The sequence below is a fragment of the Balaenoptera physalus genome (assembly GCF_965194825.1).
Source record: "Balaenoptera physalus genome assembly, chromosome: 3".
In the NCBI taxonomy this organism is placed as follows: domain Eukaryota; kingdom Metazoa; phylum Chordata; class Mammalia; order Artiodactyla; family Balaenopteridae; genus Balaenoptera; species Balaenoptera physalus.
In genome coordinates, this window is record NC_138890.1 from 11,939,127 (window position 1) to 11,965,543 (window position 26,417).

The 26,417-nt window shown below is 48.4% G+C and overlaps 1 protein-coding gene across 2 annotated transcripts in view; it reads right to left on the minus strand.

The window, feature by feature from the left end:
* Nucleotides 1-26,417, minus strand: part of CPAMD8 (C3 and PZP like alpha-2-macroglobulin domain containing 8) — a 98,465-nt gene that overhangs the window by 33,915 nt on the left and 38,133 nt on the right. For both annotated transcript variants that reach the window (XM_082453351.1, XM_082453350.1), the window contains exons 18-23: nucleotides 25,855-25,997; nucleotides 22,431-22,493; nucleotides 11,918-12,149; nucleotides 5,748-5,901; nucleotides 5,203-5,333; nucleotides 408-459 (exon numbers count right to left, since the gene is read on the minus strand). In XM_082453351.1, coding sequence (XP_082309477.1) covers nucleotides 408-459; nucleotides 5,203-5,333; nucleotides 5,748-5,901; nucleotides 11,918-12,149; nucleotides 22,431-22,493; nucleotides 25,855-25,997 — 775 coding nt within the window. The remainder of the gene's footprint in view (nucleotides 1-407; nucleotides 460-5,202; nucleotides 5,334-5,747; nucleotides 5,902-11,917; nucleotides 12,150-22,430; nucleotides 22,494-25,854; nucleotides 25,998-26,417) is intronic.

The window sequence follows — 26,417 nt, forward strand, 5'->3', positions numbered from 1 at the left end:
AGCCCAGATCTCACACTGTCTGGAACCCACCTTAATTTCCCGCATCCTCCTTTGCTATCCCTGGGTTCTGGGTCACCCTCATTCCCACAGCTTTCCCATGATGTGACTCTAAGACCTCCTTTCCCCAGACCCTGGGCTCCTCACCCAGGGCCCAAGGACAGCCCTACCCCTGAAGGCAGTCTCTTCTCATTGGTGCCTGCAGTCTACCATCGTATGTGCTCACTTCCTACACGGCACATGCCCAGTCCTCACTCTGGCTTACAGGTGCCCCCAGCTGGGACATATCAGTGCTTTGCTGCCGTGTCCCCAGCTCCCAGGGATGGTGGGTGCCCCCTCAGCAGCAGGAAAGCTGCAGAAGTGCAGGGGTAAGGGCCAAAGTCCTTGGCAGGGTGGGCATGGGAACTCACCATTGGGACAGAAGAAAGCGCTGTAGGTGTATGACCGGGGGGCTCCTTCAGGCTGAAACAGAGAAACGGGGAGAACTGAGAAATGAGGGGCCGGCAGTCAGTGCAAGGGCGAAGCTGCCCTCCGACAGCAGCAGCTCTGAGTGTGGATCCCGCAGGGTGATACCACGACCACAGGTGCACAGAGATGGACCAGGTCACCTACCTCCCACGCCCAGATAGGGAAACTGAGGCTCACTTCCCCTTCTCTGGGCTCGAATCAAACAAACTCACCAACCGCTCCTAGACTTATCATGTTTCTCACACCCCCATCCTACCCTCCCAGCCACCCCTTTGGCCCAGCTCCAAGCCCAGCTTCTCCCTCTGGGCAGAGAACACTATGACTCGAAGGCTGCCAGGATCTGAGGCCCCATCCAACGTCCAAGAGCACTGAGAAGGGGGCACCCAGGTCTGCCAAGGACGGGGTCTCTGTCCCACTGTCCGACGCATCCCTTGTCTCCTGTCCATCATGCTCCTGCTTCCACCCCTTCCGCAACGTCCCCCAAATAATGGAAGGCAGCTGGCTTGTTCTCTTATTTATTTATTTTTAAAATTTATCTATTTTTGGCCACACCACGCGGCATGAGGAACTTCCCCCGACCAGGGATCGAACCTGTGCCCCCTGCAGTGGAAGCGTGGAGTCTTAACCACTGGACTGCCAGGGAAGTCCTGGCTTGTTCTCTTAAAAGGGAGCACTGGGAATTTAACCCGATACGCCTTGTGGGCTTTCATCTGACCAGAACGGCCCCTGTGGGGCTCTCGCTTTTCCAGATCTCTTTTAGCGCCATCAGCAAATCGGTGAGCTGGGGCCACCTGAGGTCAGACCTCAAGACGGTTAATGCTTGGCCACTGCAGCCAGGCAGCCTCCTGGGGTCCCAGCTCCTCCTACTGTGAGGGCCATTGTATCTGCCGACTCGTGTAAGCCAGGGGATGCCTAAACATCTGGCCAAATGTAACTTCTGGGCATACCTGTGAGGACATGTCTTAAAGGGGTCAGCATTTGAATTGGTGGGCAGTGATGCAGATGGCCCTCCCCAACGTGGTGGCCCCCAAACACTCCATTGAGGGCCCAAATACAACAAAAGGCAGAGGAAGGATGACTGCTTGAGTTGGGGCATCAATCTTCTCTGCCCTCGATGCTTCTGGCCTTCAAACTCACAGATGGCAGACTTCTCAGCCTCCATGGGGACTTCTCAGCCTCCACGATCGTGTAAGCCAATTGCTTACAATAAATCTCTTCCCAAAGAGATGTATATGTCCTATTGGCTCTGTTTATCCAGAGCACCCTGACTAATACACCCGCTCCTTGCTGGGTGACCGAGGGCCACTCACTTAACCTCTCTGGACCTCTATTTGTCATCCTGAGATGGGGGTGATGAAGGCACCCACCTCACCGCGATGTGAGGGTTAGGTGTATTTCAGACAGAGCCTGGCATCTTCTCAGTGTTCCTAACAGTCAGCTCTTGTTAGAGTTTCTCATCCCCCTCTTCCCCCCACCCCCGCCCCCAGTCCTCTGTTGAAGCTGCAAAGATGGGCGTCATCCATCCTGGGTCTGTACTGATGAGTCCAGGAGGCACCTGTCTGGATCACGTCCACTTCCTGCTACCATCCCGGGGCCACGCCCAGGGGCCTGCACCGGGGTCCTGCCTCACCCACGCAAGCCACCACCTGACACCCACACTGCACACCTCACTAGCAAACCTTTAGCAAAATCACCCGTGGTTGGCACCTAGAGGCCAAGCACACCCTTGTGGACGACGCTGAGCTGTCCGCCAGCCGGACTGTCATCTCACACCCAGCAGGCCTGCCATGGAGCCCACGGGCCATCCGCTCAGCCACAGGCTCCAGGGTGAGCCCCCGAGATTTTGCTTGGACCTGAGCAGCCCCCTCACTGATCTATCAGCTCAGCCCCTTGTTGGAAAAGGGGTTGGGTCACTGGACAGGGCCTGGCCATTGTAAGCCCATGATAGCTATACAATCATAAAAACGATTCATAACTCAGGTGTCTATCAATGGATGAATGGATAAACAAAATGTGGTCCATGCATACAATGGAACATTATACAGCCGTGAAAAAGGATGAAGCACTGACACATGCTACAATGGAAATGGACCTCAAAAACATCATGCTAAGTGAAAGAAGCCAGACAGGAAAGGCCACATAGTGTATGGTTCCATTTGTATGAAATGTCCAGAACAAGCAAATCCAGAGACAGAATCTGAGCCCTTCTGCTGGTGCTGAGCATGCCCTAACCATCCAGGGCCTCCTGGACACACCCCCACCCCCAGCATAGCCTCTGAAGCAGCCAACGGGGCCGCTCGTGGCCGCTCCACCCTGTCTTCTTTTCCGGCTCAACTCAGAGGGGACCCTGGTGCCAGCCTCTCTCCTCCACGCTGCCCTGGCTTTTAGCTGATCCTGGGTTCCAATCTCCTTCACCTCTGTGCTCAAGGCAGCTCCTGACCAGGTTCCAGAACATGGTCACTGCATGATGTCACTATTATTACCTCTGGCAAGACTTTTCTACAACCTTGTAGCACGGGTCAGTGCTTCATTCTTGTCTGTTCTATGGATTTATCTATTCTGGACATTTCATATAAATAGGATTATACACTGTGTGGCCTTTTGTGTCTGGCTTCTTTCACGCAGCATAATGTTTTCAAGGTTCATCTACATTGTTGCATGAATCAGTGCTTCATTCCTTTTTATGACTGAGAAATATTCCATGGTATTGGGTAACTGGATCCCCTTGCACCACATTTATCCATTCATCAGCTGATGGCCATATCCTAAAACGGAAAGAGTGTCCCTGGTTTCTGTCCAGGTTCCCCCAGGTGACCATTATAAATGCCTGGATGACAAGAGACCACTTTTCTTCAGCACTCAGGCCAGGCATCAAGAGATGCCTTCCACGCACTCTCATTTAACCGTCCAGCAGTTTCCTGTTTGAACCCAGGGCTCTCACTCCAGAGCCCACCCCCAGCCAAGAAGGCAGACCTCCTCTCACTCCCGTGATGCCCGCCAGGCTCCCCTCATGGGTCTGAATTATGTCGGCCTCCTCTCTGATCCTGTGAACTTCACTGAGACACGGTGGGGTGATGGAAGGCTCTCAGCCTTCCAGCAGAAGTGCAAAAGGTCACAATCCCCTGGGCCAGCTGGGGATCCAGGAGGGATGGCGTTCGCCGCCTCTCCTCCTGATACACACCCACGACAGCTCGGCCATCACCTGCTTCCCCACCACGTGTCTCTCAGGAATGGCCTTTCTGTTGTATTAGGACTCCTGCCCGGCAGGTGGCATGTGGTGTCTTGGGAGGGTCCATCGTATAACTGATGGAGCGAGCGACCCATGCGCTCAGAGCTCTGTGGTGGGATGAGATGCGAGAAGCCGTGCACCCAGCGCCTCCTATTTCATGAATCCATTTTTCTAATTCTTGCTTCATTTTTTTGCATTGACATTTCAAGTCTTCTGATGCCTAACGCGTACCTCCTGTCCTCCAGTGCTGTCTGTACAGAGCTGGACCAGTGAATGCTGCAGACGTAGGACACTGCTGAACAGCATGAAAGGGAGGAAAAGCTGGAGGATAAGAGAGTCCTTCTCCGTGCATCTAGAAATTCCTCCTGCAGAGGAAGGAGACAAGAGCTCCAGGCCTCCAGGTCAGGCTGGCTGCGCTGGGGGGCTCGCTGCCTCCTTGGACTGAGGTAGGGCAGGCTGTGGTCCAGGGAGCGTGCTCAGGCTGTGCAAAGGGTCACCAGGGGTCTCTGCATTTCCCGTGGAGGCCATCCCCTCCTGCTGGCTCACAGAGATCGCGTGCCTCATCTGATGACACGCTCGTACCGGAGGACTCCATCACGTCGTGTCAACAAAGCTGCAGCAGTAACCCAGCCACCTCCAGGAGTTCCGCCCAGCGCGTGTGTGACTCCGGGCGCTGAAGGAAACCATTTATGCTCAGCTCCGCCAGGACCGCAGCCGGGAGGGAGGGCAGCTGTTTGCAGCTGGGCTACTGGGGAGGGGCAGAGACTCGGGGCCACTGTGAGGAGCTTCAGTGGGGCTGCTGCATGCTCTCCATGCAGCACTAAACGGGAGTTTCTCCAGAGCTCTGGGCTCCGATACATCTGAGCAGCCCAAAAAAGATGGGGCACCGTTGCTGCTACAAGCCCAGCACTGTGAAGTGCCGTGTGCATTCTCCAACCTTCCCCACGCTATGGGGTGAGCGTGAGCACCGCAGTCTTACGGAGCAGAGTCGGAATAACAAGACACTCGCTGAGCCCCATGCGTAAGTGGCAGATCCCAGATTCACAGCTCGGGGATGGGTCGGGGGGAGGGGGCGGAGGTGGGGGTGGAGGGCGGGGTGGGGGGATGGTCTGGGCACCCCTGCTGGAGGCTCCGTGTCCTTCCCACACGGGCATTCCAAGGACAACCCTCCTCACAGTCCCTACAATTGCCTATTGACAAACGGACAGCCAGGAGACAGAGGCACACCACCCTCCAAGGTGATCAACCCCGGGGGTCAGGAGGACACTTCCCTGCAGCCCGTGTGAGTCCCAGATCACTTCACCAAAGCCTGCTCTGCGCCTTGGAGAGGAGATGGATGCCGCAGTCCTCCAGCAAGGAAGCCCCGTCACCTGCCCCAAGCCCCAGAGCAGGACTCATGGGGGCTGCCCTGGCCCTGGCTTGGGAAGGGACCACACTCTCCGGCCCCAACCTCACTGTTGAGGTAATCAGGCCCTGGCCAAGTGCCTCGAGTGAGGACATAGGCTTACCTCAACCATCACACCGCGCCGGATGTGATCCCTCCCAATGGGGACCCTCCTGTCAGCGTAATTCTCCTCCGGGGGTTTGACCGACTTCCCATCCCGGCAGCAGCTCGTTTCTCTGTAAGCCAGGGCTTTGGCTGCGGAGATTTGAGTACTCGGTGCTGGCTCTCAGAACAGGTCCCTACCCGGCGCTGTTCTGTACCCCACCCTTGTCCCAGGCTGCCCAGGTGTGCATGCACACATACGTGTGTGTATGTGCACATGCGCGTGTGTGCACGGTGTAGGCTGGATGTGTGCGTGCATATATATGCATGTGTGCAAGTGTGCGTGCATGTGTGTGTTACATCGGTTTGGCATCTTAAGAGACTGGCTTCCCCCAGATGAGGCCCCTTACCTCCTGACCATTCCCTCTGGCCTGCATCCCCAGCAGCTGTCTTGTCCCTTGATCTCATCTTCTGCCCCACTGACCCTTCACCTGTGCCTGGATTCTGCACCTGAACCCCTTGGCGGCCTGGAGAGTGGAGATGCCCAAAGAAGCACATGACCCTCACCTGTGATGTTGCTGAGACCCAGGTCGCCAAAGGACAGAACCACCCAGGAGGGTTCCATCTCCCCGGGGACCACACACGTCTTCTTGGTCAGATGGCGTTTGCCAGGATGTCCGACAAATTGGATGCCCTTGGGAACTGAGATCTTCACGTAGACCTGGAGAGTGTGGCGAGAACCATGGTGCCCAGAATCTGTGTGCCCTCCCAGCGCACCCCACTGCCCACCGCACTCTGTCCACCCTGGCAGCCTTCCCCCCAAAGCCATGCTCTCTTTGGGAGGCTCTCTTTCCATTTCTGATCAGAACAAACTACTTACCATTGTCCTGCTGGGAGCCCCCTCCTTCCCTCAGCTCCCTGCACCCTCACTGGTCCAGCTCTCCCTTGGGACCAAGGCCAATTCAAGGGCTGTCTCTCTAGCCAAGCATGGGATAAGAGGGGCCACTCCACATGCAGACCCCCGCAGGGAACTTCATCTGACCCTCTCTCCAACCACTGAGGTCCACCGAGTCATAACAGAGTTCGGTGTGCACACGTGTTATGTGTCATGTGTGTGCTGTGCACGCGTGCGTCTCTGTGTGCACACCTATGTGTGTAGGCGTAGCATTACACGATGTGTGAGTGCACACGAGTGAAGGCAAGTGTCTCTGCACACATGTGCAAGCATGGCTCTCTACATGTGTGTGCTTGTGCACACCGTGTCTCTGTGTGCATGTTGTGTACGTGTGTGTGTTTATAACCCTCAATCTACAACAGGCTCTTTGTTCCACATGCATTTGTCTAACCAGCACATATGCAGCACCTGGTGGGTTCAGGAGCCCTGCTAGGAGCTCACGAAACAGATCTGAACAGACAAGAGCGATCCCTGGGCCTCAGAGGCTTGACGTGCCTAAGTCACACACACATGCAGGTGTGTACAAGGAAGCTTCACCGTGGCAAGTGTGACAGTGTCTGAATCCTGCCCAAGGGCAGGCCCAGTAGAACCTGAACGAGAACAGTTGGTGCAGGGTGCTTTGGGGGCTCCCCCATTCCCCTCGAGACGGCATTCTTCTAGAAAGTTCTTCCAGGGAGGAAAGAAGAAATTCAAGCATCAAGCATCGGTGAGATACATTTTCCAGGTCTTGGATGGAACCCGCTGTCCAGGCTGAGGGGTCTGGATGTGCCTCTTTTCCTGGAACCTCAGGACAAGCACATGGAGGCGGGGGGCGGGGGATGGGGAGGCGGTTCCTGAAATTGACGTGTGGTGATCCCTGGACACACCTGCTGCCCGGCAGGGCTTCCTTCTTCCGGCTGACAAGCCAACCACCAGTGCTTGCTAGGAGCTGAAATGGGCACCTGGGGGGCCTGCCTGCAGTTCAGGAGGGAACCTCCCTCGGAGGCCACCCTGTGATTAGGGACCAGCCTACATTTATTCCAGCTTTCTGAAACTAGGGTCCTATTCCTCCTAGCCATAAGCTACATAAAAAGGATGAATGATAAAGGTTCTGGGTTTGGGGGCACCTTTATCCCGGCTGATTGCCCTGAGCCCCTCACATGTCCTTCTTGGCCCCCTCCAGGCCACCGCGTGGCCACTGCCGTGGTTCTCACTCAGTGGCTCTCACTCAGATTACTGCACAAGCGTCCCCCTTCTCTCCTGCTTTTCCAACCAGACCCTAAAGCCCAGCCAGATTGTGTCACAGGCAGTTTCTGGGACAGGCCAAGCTACCTCCTGCCTGTCACTTGCGCATACTATCCCCTCTTCCAGGAATGCCTTTCCAGGGCTGGTGCCCGGCTTAAGCATCGCCCAAAGACTTCGGCGTTCAGGGAAGCCACCCCTCCTCAGGGCCTCCCTGGCTTCCTGCAGATACTTAATTCTTTTTTTTTTTTTTTCTGGCCGCACCATGTGGCACGGCTTGCGGGATCTTAGTTCCCCAGCCAGGAATGGAACGTCCGCCCCCTGCAGTGGAAGCGCAGAGTCCTAACCACTGGACGGCTGGGGGATTCCCGACACCTAATTCTAACACAGGTCTGCCCCTCACTCCCTGGGGGACCTTGTACGATGATGCTTCTCTGAGCTTCCCACGCGGCAATGATTCCATCACAGCCCCTCCTTCCTCAGCCCACGTGGGCACTTTATAATGATACAGTTAAAATCATCCACCCAGCACTGGGCACAGGGATGCGTGCCCAAGAACACCGAGTTAGTGGCAGCAGAGTTCCAGGTGAGCTCAGGCAGACCCCACGTCCTGAGCCTTGGGGTCTTCAGATTCCCACACGGAGCCCGGCACGCATCAGGTGTTGGGCGATTGCTTTTGAGTGAATGAATTAGAATCACTCACATTTTACATGTAGGAATTCCTTTCTGGTGGCCTCTGGGTGTTTCATTTCTATTCCAGACCTGCACTGACCTTTTTTTTTTTTCACTTGGAATTTTCTTTTCATTAAAGACCCAAGACAGAAGTTCCTGTGTGGCTCTTCCACAGGTCAAATAAGCATCGGGAAGTCAAATGCAAATACCAGCCTCAAACCTGGACTGTGTCGGCAGAGGGCAATGGGAGGGGTCCTTTACTGGCCTCAGGGCCAGCATACGGCATTCTGTACAACATGTTCTTGGGTAGATGTAATCAGTCAGCAGAAGTATAGAATTTGCAAAGGAAAAAAGGAGTAAATGATTTCATGGAAGCTCAAGGTCAGCCTCTGAGCTGAGACGCAGAGACTCAGAACACTGCTGTCTCCACTCTGGGCCAGGCTCAGAAAAGAGCACAGACATAGTCGAGGGGGCAGGGGGTGCAGGTAGATCTCTCACACCCAGATAAGGAAACTGAGACAAAGTGGGCTGGTAAACGGCAACAGCAAGCTGAAGTCCAAAGGGTCGTCTGGGGGATGCTGAGACACTTATGCGCTGGGACTACAGCGGTGCCGTGGGGGATCCGCCACCTCCACTCAGGACCTCCACCCCCAGCAGCCTCGGCCCTTCAGGTGCAAATTCCAGTCACTGCCTGGCCAGAAGGCCTTGTTTTTCAGGAAAAGCCAGAAATCTGGGCAGGGGGTGGATAAAATCTCTCTGTTTCCAGTGTCTTTGGCCTGGGGCTGCCCCTCCCATCTCTGCCCTTGGCGGGGAATGTGCCAGCAGCCTTGGGGGGGGCGGGTGCACAGACGCGGGCAGGGCCAGGACAAGGTTAGGAGGCTCCCCCGGCTGGCTGGGGTGAGGCTGAGACCTGTAGCCTGACCTCCAGGCCAACCTGCGGAAAGCAGGTTTGCTCCCAGCTAGACCCCTGGCCCTGCACCCCACTCACTCCTCCACTGGCGGCCTCGGCTCCCAGCTCCCACTCCTGAGGGCTGCCCCTAACTCTGGGAGCCCACCTCCTCTCTCTTCCTGCCACCCCCCAGCTGACATCCAGGCTGAGATGGTGCAGAAGGATTACAAAGGCAGGGGAAGAGGGTGCCCCTGCCCTCCTGCAGCCACACTGATGCTCAGGCCCCCAAACACCCCTCCCCTATCCTGCCCCCACCTGACCCTGGTCCTCACGGCTCCCTCCACATTGCCTGCCATCCCTCCTCCTCATCAGGGTCTGAAATCCCCAAGCCCACCTCCTTGGGGTAGCTGTTATCGGTTGAATTGTGTCCCCCAGGAAGATATGTTGAAATCCTAACCCCCGGTACCTATAAATGTGACCTCATTTGGAACTACGGTCTCTGCAGATGTCATCAAGTTCCAATGAGGTCATTAGGGTAGACCCTAATCCAATAAGACAGGGACCCTTCTCAGAGGAAATTTGGACACAGAGATGTCTATTCACAGAAGGAAGATGATGTAGAGACACACAGAGAGAAGAAGGCCATGGGAAGACAGAGGCAAAGATTGGAATGTGGCAGCCACAAGCCAAAAAGAACGCCAAGGATTTGGGGGCAGCTGCCAGAAGCAAGGAGAGAGGTCAGCGACAGACTGTCCCTCAGAGCCTCAAGAAGAAGCCAACCTTGCCCACACCTTGATCTTGGACTCCAGCCTCCAGAACTATGAGACAATACGTTTCCATGGTTTTAAACCACCCAGTTTGTGCTACTTTGTTATGGCAGCCACAAGAAACTGACACAGTAGCCTTTCCACCTCCTCTGAGAAGGAGTCATGCCCCTTCCCACTGCACAGCACCCTGCAGGCCCTGAGACCCCAAAAGCAGCATCAACAAGATCTGTGGCACGTCCATGATCACTGTTCTTAGCACCTAGGTGGACTAACCCATTTAACCATCCGTTAAAAGACTCCTGTCTGCTTGACATTTGTAGAAACTGACACACCAATGGGTGGAATAATATGGCCAAGGTCGGTCAACTGAGATTTGGAGCACCTGCTCTGGGCACCACCAGGATTCCCTGCCTCTGTGCTGGGATCAGCACAACCCGACCCAAATCTGACCCATCGCCTGTTTCTGTGAGGCCAGGGAGCTAAGAATGGTTTTTACATTTTTTTTTTTTCAATGATTGAGGTGAGGGGGAATTTTTTTTTAAAAAAAGAATGGTATTTTGTGACACGTGAAAATTAAATGAAATTCAAATTTCAAGTATCCGGAAATAAAGATTTATGGGAACCCAGCCAGGTCCATTCATGGGTATATTATCTGTGGCTGCTTTCCTGTTCAAAGGTAGCTGCAACAGAGACCCTCTGGCTGGCAAAGACTGAAATATTTACTATCTGGCCCTTTACAGAGAACATTGTGAGGCAGGAGGTAGATGGCCCCTGGTTACAATAATTCCTTTACTGATCTTTGGCCCCTGCCTTCTTTTAATCTACTTGTTAAGTTTGTCTCTTCCAGATTACAACAGTTTCATATCAAGATAATGGTGATGCAGAGATTCCAGCCACTCCTCGGAACAGATCCTGCTGGAATAACAACAGAAGTCACCCTGGGGCCCCTTGATGAGATAAGGCGACAGCTCTGTGACCCCAACTGGGTAGGGTCTACCAGCCCCTTGCCAGCCTGAAGAAGCTACAGAAGACAGACTCTGTCGCCCTTTATCCTCCCGATTAAGATTTCTTGGGGTTCACATCTCTCAGGGGGGATTTGAGGTAGGAGGTAGAGGGGGCCCCTGGGCTGGACAGCTGGAGTTTGTCAAGCCCAGTAAATTGGAGCTTTGTTTTCCCCAGACACTCTAAGGCCAAAGTTAATGGCCGGAGCTGAGCTCTGCTGGAGTAAAGAGATAAGATGACCACTCCTAAGGTCAAGGAGACCTCCCTGACTACACATGCGCAGAAAGGCTCCTCAGGGGTCAAAAAGGAGGGGGTGCCCCCCCACAATAGGTGATGCCAAAACTCCCACAGGCCTCTGTGCTAGAATCCATCTTGGCAAAAAGATACGCAAGCATGTTGGAGCGGGTCCTAGGGCAGGTCAGATGTGGGAAGAGAAGCGAGACAATTGGCCAAAGGTAAACAAAGACCGGGGAGAAGTGCCCTGTATAAATGATTTAACCGCCTCTGTACTGGGCTCCTTCTCATTAGGGAGGACGCCCACACCCTTCCTCTCTGGGTGTGTATCTCTGTCTTGCTCTGTCTTAAATAAACAACTGTTTCCCTGTGTGTTCTCCCACTTGTTGCGCTGTGTCTCTCATAATAAACTTCACCTGTTTCTGCAGGTTTTGCCTCTTTGAGAAATTCATTTTTCACACAGGGCAAGAGCCAGGGAAACTTTGCTTCTAGCCTCAAGCCCCTGGTGGTCTAGTGGCTAGGATTCCTGGTTTTCATCCAGGCTACACAGGTCCAATTCCTGGGCAGAGAACTAAGACCCTGCTTCAAGACCGCTTGCTGCTGTCTCTCCGAGATCACCTGACTCCATGCCATTACATATGATACTCACCCTCCCACACCCCTGCAGGGTCAGGAGTCAACGACAGTGGCTCCGTCACATCTGTCACCCTCTAACCGCGCCATGCACACACTCCCACCCCCAACCTGCCCAGGTGTAGACAGCTGGTGAAGTAGAAGCTGACTCCTCCAGCCTCTGCCTCACTAATATCACAAACGCTGTCCCCCACGGCCCTCCAGGATGACCCCATTCCGCCCTGCCCGCCCCACATCCCAGGTGCTGTGCCCCTCCAACCCCTCCCCCCAGGATGACCCCACCTCCCTCTGCCTCCTGCCATTAAGGATGCCACCCCTCTCCCCCATAATGGGAAAGGCTGTGTATGGAGGGCGGGTTCGGTACCTCGACGCAGGTGTCCATGTAGTTGTAGATGCTGAGCGGGATCTTGGCCTGCTCCCCGCGGACCATGTTGGGGGGCAGGGTGAAGTCGACGAAGAAGGGCTTGAAGGTCTTCAGTAGAGTGGGCTCGGCAATGCCCAGGCCCCTCTCAGCAGACAGACCCACCGCCTCACCCACCCAGCTGGTGATGGAGTCAGGGACCCGCACGTTGAGTGTGTCCTCGCCTGATGGATCACTGCGGAAAGATGGACAACCGTGTGCTCTTCTCCACGGCCGTGCCGCAGTGGCCAGGTGGGAACAGAGGAATCCAGCCGTATGGCCTTGGGCCCCAGGGTGGTGCCCCCCCACCACTGCCCCGACAGCTTGGAAATAAGCATTAAAGGCACCCCACAGCGTGTGACGGGAGAAAGTCATCCCTCAGCCCTGACTCGCCATAATCGGAAACATGAATGTCTCTCAGGACAGCTGTGATCACAGGACCATCCAAAACATGGGTTCAGAGAGGCAAACTCTGGTAGTGTGTGCTCTGCCCAGTTTAGGGGAGAAAGACACTGAATCAAGGGGACTGGTCACTTAGAGCATGCTTGTGTCTCCCAGAAAGACATGTCCACGTCCTAACCCCTGGTAACCTGTGAATGGGACATTATTTGGAAATAGGGTCTTTGCAGACGCCACTAGTTAAGATGAAGTCACACTGGAGTAGAGTGGGCCCTAATCCAATGACAGGTGTCCTTATAAGAAGAGGGAAATTCAGACACAGAGAGAAGAAGGCCAGGCGAAGATGGAGGCAGAGACTGGAGTGATGCAGCCACAAGCCAAGGAATGCCTGCCTGTGGGGGACACCCACACTTCCTGGCCTGGCATCCTTGTCCCATACACTCTGGCGGAGCCCAGCTCCCTGTTAAGAACATATGTGTGATTTTTCAGGCCTGCCCACAGGCCTGCAGGTCTCACGGGGTGGGGGTAGGGTAGGGAGGTGAGGGGTGGGTGTGCACGGGGGTCTCTGAGGGGAGCTGCAGCCAAAGACTCAGGGCCCCCTGGCTGGCCATGCTCTTTGCATGTTTGAATTCCCAGCCCAGAATTTCCTTAGCATAAGGGACCATGGGCAGAGGTTTTCTTCAGACACCTCTGCCAAGGCCTCCTTATGGTCAGAAGGAAACACTGAAGACATCCTTCCCCACTTGGAGTACTTTCCCACTCCTAACTCTCTCCCCTGTCCACCCCCAACCCCACCCCATGGTCCATAAAGCTGCTGGAGCCTTCTGTTCAGGGCTCCCTCCAAGTGAGATGACCCCTATGTCTTGGCCGATCCACCTGACAGTGGGCCATTCTGTGGGGCACAGAACAGGGGGAGACATATACAGAACACTCTACCCAACAACAACAATGGAACACACATTCGTCTGAAGTGCACTTGGGGTATTTTCCAGGACAGACCAATAGGTTAAGCTACAAACTAAGCCTCAATGGACTTAAAAAGAGAGATAGCATACAAAGTACCTTCTCTGACCACAAAAAGATGAATGAAGTTAGAAATCAACAAGAGAAGGAAAGCTGGAAGATTTACAGATTTGTGGAAATTAACACATTCTTAAACACCAAAGGATCAAAGAAGAGATCACAAAGGAAATTAGAAACTACTTAGAACTCCCTCTTGCTAGAGCACTGGAATCACAACTAACTGCTGAACAATCATCGACAGGAAGTCACTGGAACTCACTGAAAAAGATACCCCACATCCAGAGACAAAGGAGAGGCTGCAATGAGAAGGTAGGAGGGGTGCAATCACAATAAAATCAAATCCCATAACCGATGGGTGGGTGACTCACAAACTGGAGAACACTTATACCACAGAAGCCCACCCACTGGAGTGAAGGTGCTGAGCACCACATCAGGCTTTCCAACCTGGGGTCCAGAAACAGGAATTCCCAGAGAATCAGAGTTTGAAGGCTAGCAGGAATTGATTGCAGGACTTCAACAGGACTGGGCGAAACAGTGACTCCACTCTTGAAGGGCACACACAAAGTGTGTGCATCAGGACCCAGGGGGAAGGAGCAGTGACCCCATAGGAGACTGAACCAGACCTACCTGCTAGTGCTGATGGGTCTTCTGCAGAGGTGGGGGTGTGTGGCTGTGGCTCACCGCCGGGACAAGGACACTGGCAGCAGAAGTTATGGGAAGTACTCATTGGTGTGAGCCCTCCCGGAGTCCTCCATTAGCCCCACCAAAGAGCCTGTAGACTCCAGTGCTGGGTCACCTCAGGCCAAACAACCAACAGCGAGGGAACACAGCCCCACCCATCAGCAGACAAGTGGATTAAAGTTGTACTGAGCTCTGCCCACCAGAGCAACACCTAGCTCTACCCATCACCAGTCCCTCCCATCAGGAAGCTTGCACGAGCCTCTTAGATAGCCTCAACCACCAGAGGGCAGACAGCAGACGCAAGAAGAACTACAATCCTGCAGCCTGCAGAACGAAAACCACAATCACAGAAAGATAGACAAAATGAAAAGGCAGAGGATTATGTCCCAGATGAAGGAACAAGATAAAACCCCAGAAAAACAACTAAAAGAAGTGAGATAGGAAACCTTCCAGAAAAAGAATTCAGAACAATGATAGTGAAGATGATCCAGGACCTCGGAAAAAGAATGGAGGCAAAGATCGAGAAGATGCAAGAAATGTTTAACAAAGACCTAGAAAAATTAAAGAACAAACAAACAGAGATGAGCAATACAATAACTGAAATGAAAAATACACTACAAGGAATCAATAGCAGAAAAACTGAGGCAGAAGAACAGATAAGTAACCTGGAAGACAGAATGGTGGAATTCACTGCTGAAGAACAGAATAAAGAAAAAAGAATGAAAAGAAATGAAGACAGCCTAAGAGACCTCTGGGACAACATTCACATTATAGGGGTCCCAGAAGGAGAAGAGACAGAGAAAGGACCCGAGAAAATATGTGAAGAGATTATAGTCAAAAACTTCCCTAACATGGGAAAGGAAATAGCCACCCAGGTCCAGGAAGTGCAGAGAGTCCCAGGCAGGATAAACCCAAGGAGAAACACGTCGAGACACATAGTAATCAAACTGAGAAAAATTAAGGACAAAGGAAAATTATTAAAAGCAACAAGGGAAAAACGACGAATAACATACAAGGGGACTCCATAAGGTTAACAGCTGATTTCTCAGCAGAAACTCTACAAGCCAGAAGGAAGTGGCACAATATATTTAAAGTGATGAAAGGGGAGAACCTACAACCAAGACTACTCTACCCGGCAAAGATCTCATTCAGATTCGACAGAGAAATCAAAAGCTTTACAGACAAACAAAAGCTAAGAGAATTCAGCACCACCAAACCAGCTCTATGACAAATGCTAAAGGAACTTCTCTAAGTGGGAAACACAAGAGAAGAAAAGGACCTATAAAAACAAACCCATAACAATTAAGAAAATGGTAATAGGAACATACGTGTTGATAATTACCTTAAACATGAATGGATTAAATGCTCCAACCAAAAGACACAGTTTCAATGAATGGATACAAAAACAAGACCCATACACATGCTGTCTACAAGAGACCCACTTCAGACCTAGGGACACATACAGACCGAAAGTGAGGGGATGGAAAAAGATATTCCACACAAATGGAAATCAAAAGAAAGCTGGAGTAGCAATACTCATATCAGATAAAACAGACTTTAAAATAAAGAATGTTACAAGAGACAAGGAAGGGCACTACACAATGATCAAGGGATCAATCCAAGAAGAAGATATAACAATTATAAATATATATATACCCAACATAGGAGCACCTCAATACATAAGGCAAATGCTAAGAGCTATAAAAGAGGAAATCGACAGTAACACAATAATAGTGGGGGACTTTAACACCTCACTTACACCAATAGACAGATCATCCAGACAGAAAATTAATAAGGAAACACAAGCTTTAAATGACACAGTAGACCAGATAGATTTAATTTATATTTACAGGACATTCCATCCAAAAACAGCAGATTACATTTTCTTCTCAAGTGCACATGGAACATTCTCCAGGACAGATCACATCTTGGGTCACAAATCAAGCCTCGGTACATTTAAGACAATTGAAATCATATCAAGCATCATTTCTGACCACAACACTATGAGATTGGAAATGAATTACAGGGAAAAATATGTAAAAAACCACAAACACAGGGAGGCTAAACAATATGTTACTAAATAACCAAGAGATCACTGAAGAAATAAAAGAGAAAATCAAAAAATACCTAGAGACAAATGACAATGAAAACACGATGTTCCAAAACCTATGGGATGCAGCAAAAGCAGTTCTAAGAGGGAAGTTTATAGCAATACAATCCTACCTCAAGAAACAAGAAAAATCTCAAATAAACAATCTAACCTTACACCTAAACGAACTAGAGGAAGAAGAACAAACAAAACCCAAAGTTAGTAGAAGGAAAGAAATCATAAAGATCAGAGCAGAAATAAATGAAATAGAAACAAAGAAAACAATAGCAAAGATCAATAAAACTAAAAGCTGGTTCTTTGAGAAGATAAACAAAATTGATAAACCTTTAGCCAGACTCGTCAAGAAAAAGAGGGAGAGGACTCAAATCAATAATATTAGAAATGAAAAAGGAGAAGTTACAATGGACACCACAGAAATACAAAGCATCCTAAGAGACTACTATAAGCAACTCTATGCCAATAAAATGGACAACCTGGAAGAAATGGACAAATTCTTAGAAAGGTATAACCTTCCAAGATTGAACCAGGAAGAAATAGAAAATATGACCAGACTAATCACACATAATGAAATTGAAACTGTGATTAAAAATCTTCCAACAAACAAAAGTCCAGGACCAGATGGCTTCACAGGTGCATTCTATCAAACATTTAGAGAAGAGCTAACACCCATCCTTCTCAAACTCTTCCAAAAAATTGTAGAGGAAGGAACACTCCCAAACTCATTCTACAAGGCCACCATCACCCTGATACCAAAACCAGACAAAGAGACTACAAAAAAAGAAAATTACAGACCGATATCACTGATGAATATAGATGCAAATATCCTCAACAAAATACTAGCAAACAGAATCCAACAACACATTAAAAGGATCATACACCATGATCAAGTGGGATTTATCCCTAGGATGCAAGGATTCCTCAATATACGCAAATCAATCAATGGGATACACCATATTAACAGATTGAAGAATAAAAACCATATGATCATCTCAATAGATGCAGAAAAAGCTTTTGACAAAATTCAACACCAATTTATGATAAAAACTCTCCAGAAAATGGGCATAGAGGCAACTTACCTCAACATAATAAAGGCCATATATGACAAACCCACAGCAAACATCATTCTCAATAGTGAAAAACTGAAAACATTTCCTCTAAGATCAGGAACAGGACAAGGATGTCCCCTCTCGCCACTATTATTCAACATAGTTTTGGAAGTCCTAGCCACGGCAATCAGAGAAGAAAAAGAAATAAAAGGAATCCAAATTGGAAAAGAAGAAGTAAAACTGTCACTGTTTGCAGATGACATGATACTATACATAGATAATCCTAAAGATGCCACCAGAAAACTACTAGAGCTAATCAATGAATTTGGTAAAGTTGCAGGATACAAAATTAATGCACAGAAAGCTCTTGCATTCTTATACACTAGCAATGAAAGATCAGAAAGAGAAATTAAGGAAACAATCCCATTCACCATTGTAACAAAAAGAATAAAATATGTAGGAATAAACCTACGTAAGGAGGTAAAAGACCTGTACTCAGAAAACTATCAGACACTGATGAAAGAAATCAAAGATGACACAAACAGATGGAGAGATAGACCATGTTCTTGGATTGGAGGAATCAATATTGCAAAAATGACTATACTACCCAAAGCAATCTACAGATTCAATGCAATCCCTCTCAAATTACCAACGGCATTTTTTTACAGAACTAGAACAAAAAATCTTAAAATTTGTATGGCGAGGCAAAAGACCCCGAAGAGCCAAAGCAATCTTCAGGGAAAAAAACCGAGCTGGATGAATCAGACTCCCTGACTTCAGACTATACTACAAAGCTACAGTCATCAAGACAATATGGTACTAGCACAAAAACAGAGATATAGATCAATGGAACAGGATAGAAAGCCCAGAGATAAACCCATGCACCTATGGTCAACTAATCTATTACAAAGGAGGCAAGGATATACAATGGAGAAAAGACAGTCTCTTCAATAAGTGGTGCTGGGAAAACTGGACAGCTACATGTAAAAGAATGAAATTAGAACAGTCCCTAACACCATACACAAAAATAAACTCAAAATGGATTAGAGACCTAAATGTAAGACCGGACACTATAAAACTCACAGAGGAAAATACAGCAAGAACACTCTTTGACATAAATCACAGCAAGATCTTTTTTGACCCACCTCCTAGAGTAATGGAAATAAAAACAAAAATAAACAAATAGGACCTAATGAAACTTAAAAGCTTTTGTACAGCAAAGGAAACTATAAACAAGACGAAAAGACAACCCTCAGAATGGGAGAAAATATTTGCAAATGAATCAACGGACAAAGGCTTAACCTCCAAAATATATAAACAGCTCATGCAGCTCAATATTAAAAAAAACAAACAACCCAATCAAAAAAAGGGGAGAAGACTTAAATAGACATTTCTCCAAAGAAGACATACAGATGGCTAAGAGACACATGAAAAGCTGCTCCACATCATTAATTATTAGAGAAATGCAAATCAAACTACAATGAGGTATCACCTCACACCAGTCAGAATGGGCATCATCAGAAAATCTACAAACAACAAATGCTGGAGAGGGTGTGGAGAAAAGGGAACCCTCTTGCACTGTTGGTGGGAATGTAAATTGATACAGTCACTATGGAGAACAGTATGGAGGTTCCTTAAAAAAACTAAACCTAGAATTACCATATGACCCAGCAATCCCACTACTGGGCATATACCTAGAGAAAACCATTATTCAAAAAGACATGCACTCCAGTGTTCATTGCAGCACTATTTGCAATAGCCAGGTCATGGAAGCAACCTAAATGCCCATCGACAGACAAATGGATAAAGAAGATGTGGTACATATATACAATGGAATATTACTCAGCCATAAAAAGGAACGAAATTGGGTCATTTGTAGAGACGTGGATGGACCTAGAGACTGTCATACAGAGTGAAGGAAGTCAGAAAGAGAAAAACAAATACTGCATATTAATGCATATATGTGGAATCTAGAAAAATGGCACAGATGAACTGGTTTGCAAGGCAGGAATCGAGACACAGATGTAGAGAACAAACATATGGACACCAAGTGGGGAAAACGGGGTGGGTGGTGGTGGTGGTGGGATGAATTGGGATATTGGGATTGACATATATACACTAATATATATAAAATAGATAGCTAGTAAGAACCTGCTGTATAAAATAAATAAGTAAAATAAAATTCAAAAAGAAAAAGAAATGTTTTTGCAAAGATAAATGATATTTCAAAAATTAACTGTTATACTTTGCTACTCAAATTATCTCTGGATTTGAAAGAAATTTTTTTAAATCTCTGCAAAAAAAAAAAAAAAGTACTTAGAGATGAATGAAAACAAAAGCACAACACACCAAAACTCACAGGATGCATCAAAAGCAGTGTTAAGGGGGAAATTCATAGCTGTAAATGCTTACATTAAAAAATAAGATCTCAAATAAACAGCCTAACTTTGCAACTTAAAGAGCTTGAAAAAGAAAAACTAAAGAGATCAAATAATAAAGAAGCAGAAATAATAAAGATCATAGCAGAAATAAATGAAATAAAGAATACAAAAATAATAGAGAGGGACTTCCCTCGTGGTCCAGTGGTTAGGACTCTGCGCTCCCAATGCAGGGGGCCCAGGTTCGATTCCTTGTCAGGGAAATAGATCCCGCATGCTGCAACTAAAAGGATCCCATATAGTGCAATGAAGATCTCACATACCGCAACTAAGACACGGCACAGCCAAATAAATAAATAAATAAATTTTTTTTAAAAAAGAAAAATCATAGAGAAAATCAATGAAACCAAAAGTTGGTTCTCTGAAAAGATTAATAAAATTGACAAACCTTTAGCTAGATGATCTAAGAAAAAAGAGAAAAGACTTCAATTACTAAAATCCAAAACGAAAGTGGGGACATTATTACCGATTCCACAGAAATAAAAAAAGATTTTAAGAGACTACAATGAACCACTGTACACCAACAACTTGGATAATCTAGATGAATGGACAAATTCTTAGAAACACAAAACCTGCCAAGACTGAATCACAAGGAAATAACAAATCTGAATAGATCTCAAACAAGTAAGGAGATTGAATCAGCAATCAAAATCTTCCCAAAAAGGGAAGCTCTGGATGTGATGGCTTCGCTGGTAAATTCTAGCCAACATTTAAAGAAGAACCCTTGTGCACTGTTGGTGGGAATGCAAAATGGTGCAACCACTGTGGAAAACAATATGGTGAATTCTCAAAAAATTAAACACAGAATTACCGTATGATCCAGCAACTCCACTTCTGGGTATATACCCAAAGGAACTGAAAGCAGGATCTCGAAGTGATATTTGCACACCCATATTCATAGAAGGATTATTCCTAATAACCAAAAGGTGGAAGCAACCTAAGTGTCCACCAAAGGATGAATGCATACACGAAATGGGGTCCACCCATACAACGGAATGCTATTCAGGCTTAAAAAGAAAGCAAATTTTGACACATGCCACAACAAGGGTGAACCATGAGGACACCATGCTAAGTGAAATGAGCCAGTCACAAAAGGACAAATACTATATGATTCCACGTATATGAGGTCCTTAGAGCAGTCAGATTCATAGAGGCAAAAAGTAGAAGAGCGGACGCTAGGGGGCTGAGGGGAGGGAGGATTGGGGAGTTAGTATTTAATGGGGACATAGTTTCAGTTTTGCAAGATGAAAAGAGTTTTGGAGACGGAGGGTGGTGATGGCAGCACAACAATACGAATGCACTTATTACCACTGAACCGTACACCCAAAAATGGTTAAGGTGGTAAATTTTATGTTACGTGTATTTTACCAATTTTAAAAATTAGAAAAGAAAAAAAAAAAAAAGAGCTGACGAGTCCTTGCCTGGGCCCAGCAGGAACCTGCTCCTTGGTCTCAGATCTGTACTCTCTGACTCATCCTTGCTCCAGCCGACAGAGGGAGAGAGAACGTCTCAAATCCCAAATGCCTCCCAGCAACCCTCTGTGGCTCTCCACACCCCCACCACAGACCACACGGCCTTCACACTCTCTGCCTCGTCCTCTTAGCCCCACCTGCCTCATCCCAACCATGTGGAAATCACCAGCCTCTCCCATGCCCCAACTCTTGCCCATGCTGGTCCCGCCTCCTGGATACCCTCCCCCCCTTCTTGTTTATCTATCCTGTGGGACCCAGCTTGGGCTCCACCTGCCCTGGGAGTCTCTCTGGCTTCCCCAAAGGGTCCCTCTACTTCCTCCCAAGCCCCGGGCCAAGCCCTCCATGAGAACACTGCCATGAAGCCTTTGGGGGCATAAAACATAAATTCTACACGTGAGGGGACCCTATCTGCCTTGTTCAAGGTGCCATCCCTGGCACCAAAAACACTACCCAGCACCCAAAACATCACCCAGCACACAGAAAATAGATACATTTTTACTTTCCGTACATCTCTGATGATGGACCGACAGCCCATCTTAAATCTGGACTCCCAGAACAAAATGCAGTAATCAGCTTCTGTTCTGACCAGCGGGGAAGACCTCCCATAATGGGGACACGCATATCCGTGAAAGCAGCCTGAGGAATCCCCAGCTGAGTGCTTGGCTCTGTGCTGAGCACGTGCCATGGCATCTCATGCCAAGAAGGAGACCCCAGCTCAGCAGTAGGTCCACCCGCTGGCCAACCCACTGGCCCCAGGGTCTGAACTTTCATGCCTAACTGGTTTCCCAGGGCAAGTCACCACTACCTTCTGACACTAGGCATTGAAAGAAAAAAGCCAACTGCATCTGGCAAGAATTTAGCACAGCACTGCTGCTTCAAGGCGAACTAAAAGAGAAAACAATGTAGAAAGGAAATGTGCTGAGAGAAGCAGCCTGTTTTGCGGGCAGGAGCCTGAGTCCCCGGAGGAGTGAGGAGGGGGTGGGTGGGTGGAATTGAGTTCATGTTCCAGGGAACTGTAATCATTTTAATGAGCTCGTTATATAAACAGAGCGGATAGAGTTACCCCAAGAGGGAGTTGTTAAGAGGCATGAAGCCCTCAAATTTCATATTTCATGGGCAGATGTCTGAGGCTGCAGAGGGATTTGGGGCTGACTTCATAGCTTTGAGTTTTATGTGTTAGAAAAGGATGCCCAATGTCTTACTCAGATGTTGGTGTCAGATCTCCAGGCAAACCGACTGGGAACCATCTTTAATGAGTGCCTCTGAGTCAGCCCACAAAGGCAGCAAAGGAAAGAAATCATACTGTACCTGATGTTGAGACAGTGCCAAATCCATGTTTCAGGGAAGTAGGTCCTTTTCCTCTTCTCTGCTCTATGAAAATTAAAAAAAAAAAAAAAAAGAGAGAGAAATGATTAAAGTTTCACGGACATAACTTAATTCTGTTACCTGGCAGGTTAACATTCTACTTGATTAGCCTATAACATGTTAATTCTCTTACCCAGCAGCTTAATATTCTACACGTTTTAATTCTCTGACCTGGAAAGGTCAGTATTCTACTCTAATAGGACATAATGTGTTAATTCTTTCACCTGGCAGGGTTAACATTCTACTTGATTAGGACTAGTAAAAGCGAGGCATCAAAGGCTTGACAGAGGCTTCTTAAAATGATAGTGGTGCCTCGCATCCTGAATTTAGAAGGTAAGAAGGGCCACAGGGACCCCATGTCCTCTCCTTTGTTAATTTCCCTCCCTAGGTTTGCCATGTTTTTCTGCATCATTACATAGAGCTCTCCTATCCCCTCTCCCCCTTCCTCTGTGCTTTCATTTTTTTTTTAAGTTTTTTTTAATTGAAGTATAGTTGACTTACGACATTGTGTTAGTTTCTGAAGTACAGCAAAGTGATTCAGTTATACATACATACATTCTTTCATGTGCTTTCATTCTTGGTTTATCCTCAGAAGCCTCACAGCCCACCTTCCTCAGGGGTTGTCCTATTCTTTTCTTTTTTTTTTTTACAGTCTTTATTGTATTTGTTACAATATTGCTTCTGTTTTATGTTTTGGTTTTTGGGCCCCGAGGCAGGTAGGATCTTAGCTCCCCAACCAGAGATCGAACCTGCACCCCCTGCATTGGAAGGCAAAGTCTTAACCACTGGACTGCCAAGGAAGTCCTGGGACTGTCCTATTCTTAAAAAAAATAATATTAATAAGCCCTACTTGACATCTGGCAAAACTTCTCAAGATTAAAAATGCTCACATCTCTTTCAACCTGAGGTTACCTCTCCCAGGGATGGACCCTGAAATTAACCACAGACACATGTGCAAAGACAGACTATGGTGTGGTTCACTGCAGCACTGTGAGAAATAACAAACAGCCAAAATCTCCATCAGTAGGGCGTTTGGTTAATCAAATGATAGTACATTCACACAGTGGAATATTACGTCAGTGAAAAAGGGTGAGGTAAGTATATATGTACTGGTATGGAATGGTCTCTAAGGTTTATCGCTGACTTTTAAAAGGAAGGCACAGAACAGTATTATAGTATTCTCCCATTGCGCTTTTTAAAAAAATCCTTGCGTATACACAGAAAATTTCTAGAAGGACATCTAAGGAATTATTGACCATTATTGCCTCTTAGAAGGGAACGGAGGATCTGGAGGTGGGAGGGAGACTTCCATTTCATTATATACCCTTTCATACTCTTTGAAAAAAGATTTAACCACATGCATATGGTTAAGAAAAATATCCTTCAGAATAAGGATGCATTATCCAATTACAAAAAGGCAAAACCACTTGCTTTTTAAGGCATTTCTTATGCCTTTCTGCACTGGGATTTACAATTCCCTTTGAGGTTTTGGGTTTCGAGGCTGCTTGCATATCCACTTCAGGCCAAGCTCTCAGGAGGCACGCACATGGGAGGCTCCAGGCTTCCAGAGTAGTGTCTGGCTGAAGGATGCTCAGGGGCCAACACTCCACCTCCTCACTCAACCACATCTCAGAAATGCCTTCGCGTGTGTCTAAAGTACCATAGGGGGAGCCTGGTCTGCCTATGCCCTGATGTGGAGTTTGGAAACGAGGACCCCTGTGGACCTGTTAAATGTGTGACTTGGGCAGGAAGAACCTAGGGGATCCAGGTATCCAGAAATCACTGCAGAGGAGACTGGGGGGACTGGGAAGGTTCCCAATCTGGGAAGAGAGGGCTTGAAAGAAGAAGAGGGCTTTCATGGACAGGCCTGCCAGGGTGGGAGATCCTCTGGGCCACTTCTGGCTCAGAACAAGGGCTAAGGAGTCTGGGTGCCACCCTCAAGGTCTCCAAAGAGACCCAGATGCTGGGGCACTGCTGACCACACTGACCCCATCCCTGGTCCACTTGGTTCTGTGCCTCTCACTGAATGAGTTGGCAGGAAAGGGTACATCCAAGGCCTGCCTCCCCTTTCCCAGCCTACACACCCCTAAATTCAGAGAGAGTGAAAAGGCAAGTTGAGGAGCTAGTGGGAGAGGCAGAGAATGAAGAAGGTGGGAAAGAAGACAGGTGGGTGATGGGGGAGCAGAAGGGAGGGGACAAAGGGGGAGACAGGAGAGAACAGGAAACACTACCTCCTGTGAAACAAAGGTTTCCGTGAGACCAGGGACAAAGCCACAAATCTAAGGGGGAGATGTGAACTCCTCTCTCTCAGTAATTGGTAAGTTAGCAAATAAACAAAGAAACAAAATGAGCAAGGATATGGAGGGTTTGGGCACCATCTACCATAGACTTGACCAAAAGGACTCATAGAGAATCCTATACCCAATGACAGGAGCTTGGACATTCTTTTCAAGTAGATATGAGCATTTACAAAAACAGATCATATACCATATAGCCAGTCTCCAAAATAAAAACCAGATGATGGGTATCATACAGACTATGTTTGTTGACCATAGTGGATATCATACAGACCATGTTCCCTGGCCATGATGCACATCTGACACAAATTTATAAAACACATAAAATAATAATAATTTTAAAAATCACTTGAAAATTGAAAACACATCTGGGTAAGTCACTTGCCACATCTGGGCAAATCAATTTTTCCGCTAGTAAGAATCTATTTGGAAGCCAGCAATAATGGAAACACTTCATAGCACAACTTGGGTGCAGCCAAAGCAACACTCTGAGGCTTAAACATTTGATTTAAAATAAGAAGGACTGAAAAGTAATTACTTGGTGTCTAACTCCAAAAGGTAAAGAGTTGGAGGGGAAGGGGGAAGAGAGAGGAAGAGAAGGAAGGAGGAAATGGTGGGAGGAAGGAGAAAGGGTAATAGAAAGAATTTTCTAAGAGTGTCTGGGAGTGGGAGGATAAAGCCACAGTTTCCCACCCTGCCCCAATTTGTCTGTCCCTAGGCAGATCTGCTCCCGTTACACCTTCCTCTCTCTTCTGCACCCCCAACCCCCAATTCCGTGCACTTGGATGGGTCCAAGGACCAGGGGGAGCAGGGCCAAAGTGCTCAGTGCCCCAGCCCACTAGGCCATTGGTGAGTCTGGCCCCAAGGAGACATTGGGCAATGTCTGAAGACATTTTTGGTTGTCACAACTGGGGGTAGGGGCGGGCGGTTACTGGCATCTGGTTGGTGGAGACCAGGGATGCCACTCAACACCCTACAATGCGTGGGACAGCCCCATTGCAGAAAATGATCCAGCCCCAAATGTCAACAGTATGAGTTTAGACAACACTGCTCGAGGCAGTGGCAATTACCTGGGGGGTTGTCTGGAGGACACTGCTGCCATCAGGCTCCCTGTGTGGGGCTGGAAGGCAGGGATAGCCTCATCAGTGTACAGGCCGCCGTCTTGCCGGTGGTTCAGGCTCACCAGGTCTGTCATCACCACCAGTCCTGTTTCCTAGGCAACAGACAACGCCCAGACCCACAGTGGGGAAGTGGACATTGTAGTCCCAGAGGTCACTGCCCCAACATCACTGCTGCGTAGCCCTGAGGGAGTCAGTCCTCTCTCCAGGCTTGGTGACACGGACTAAGGGGGTCATGGGACCCAGTAACCATCCAGGGCAGAGCAGAGGGGAGGCCAGCGTGTTTGTGGTCTAGGCACAAAAGGCCACATCTTGTATGATTCCATTTATATGAGATGTCCAAAACCACAGGCAGATCAGTGGTTGCCAGGTGCTGGGGGAGGGTGGGTGTGGAGTGACTGCTAATGGGGACAGGTCTCCTTTTGGGGTGATGGAAATGTTCTGGAAATAGACAGAGGTGCTGGTTTGCACAGCACTGTGAATGTACTAAATGCCACTGAATTGTTCACTTTAAA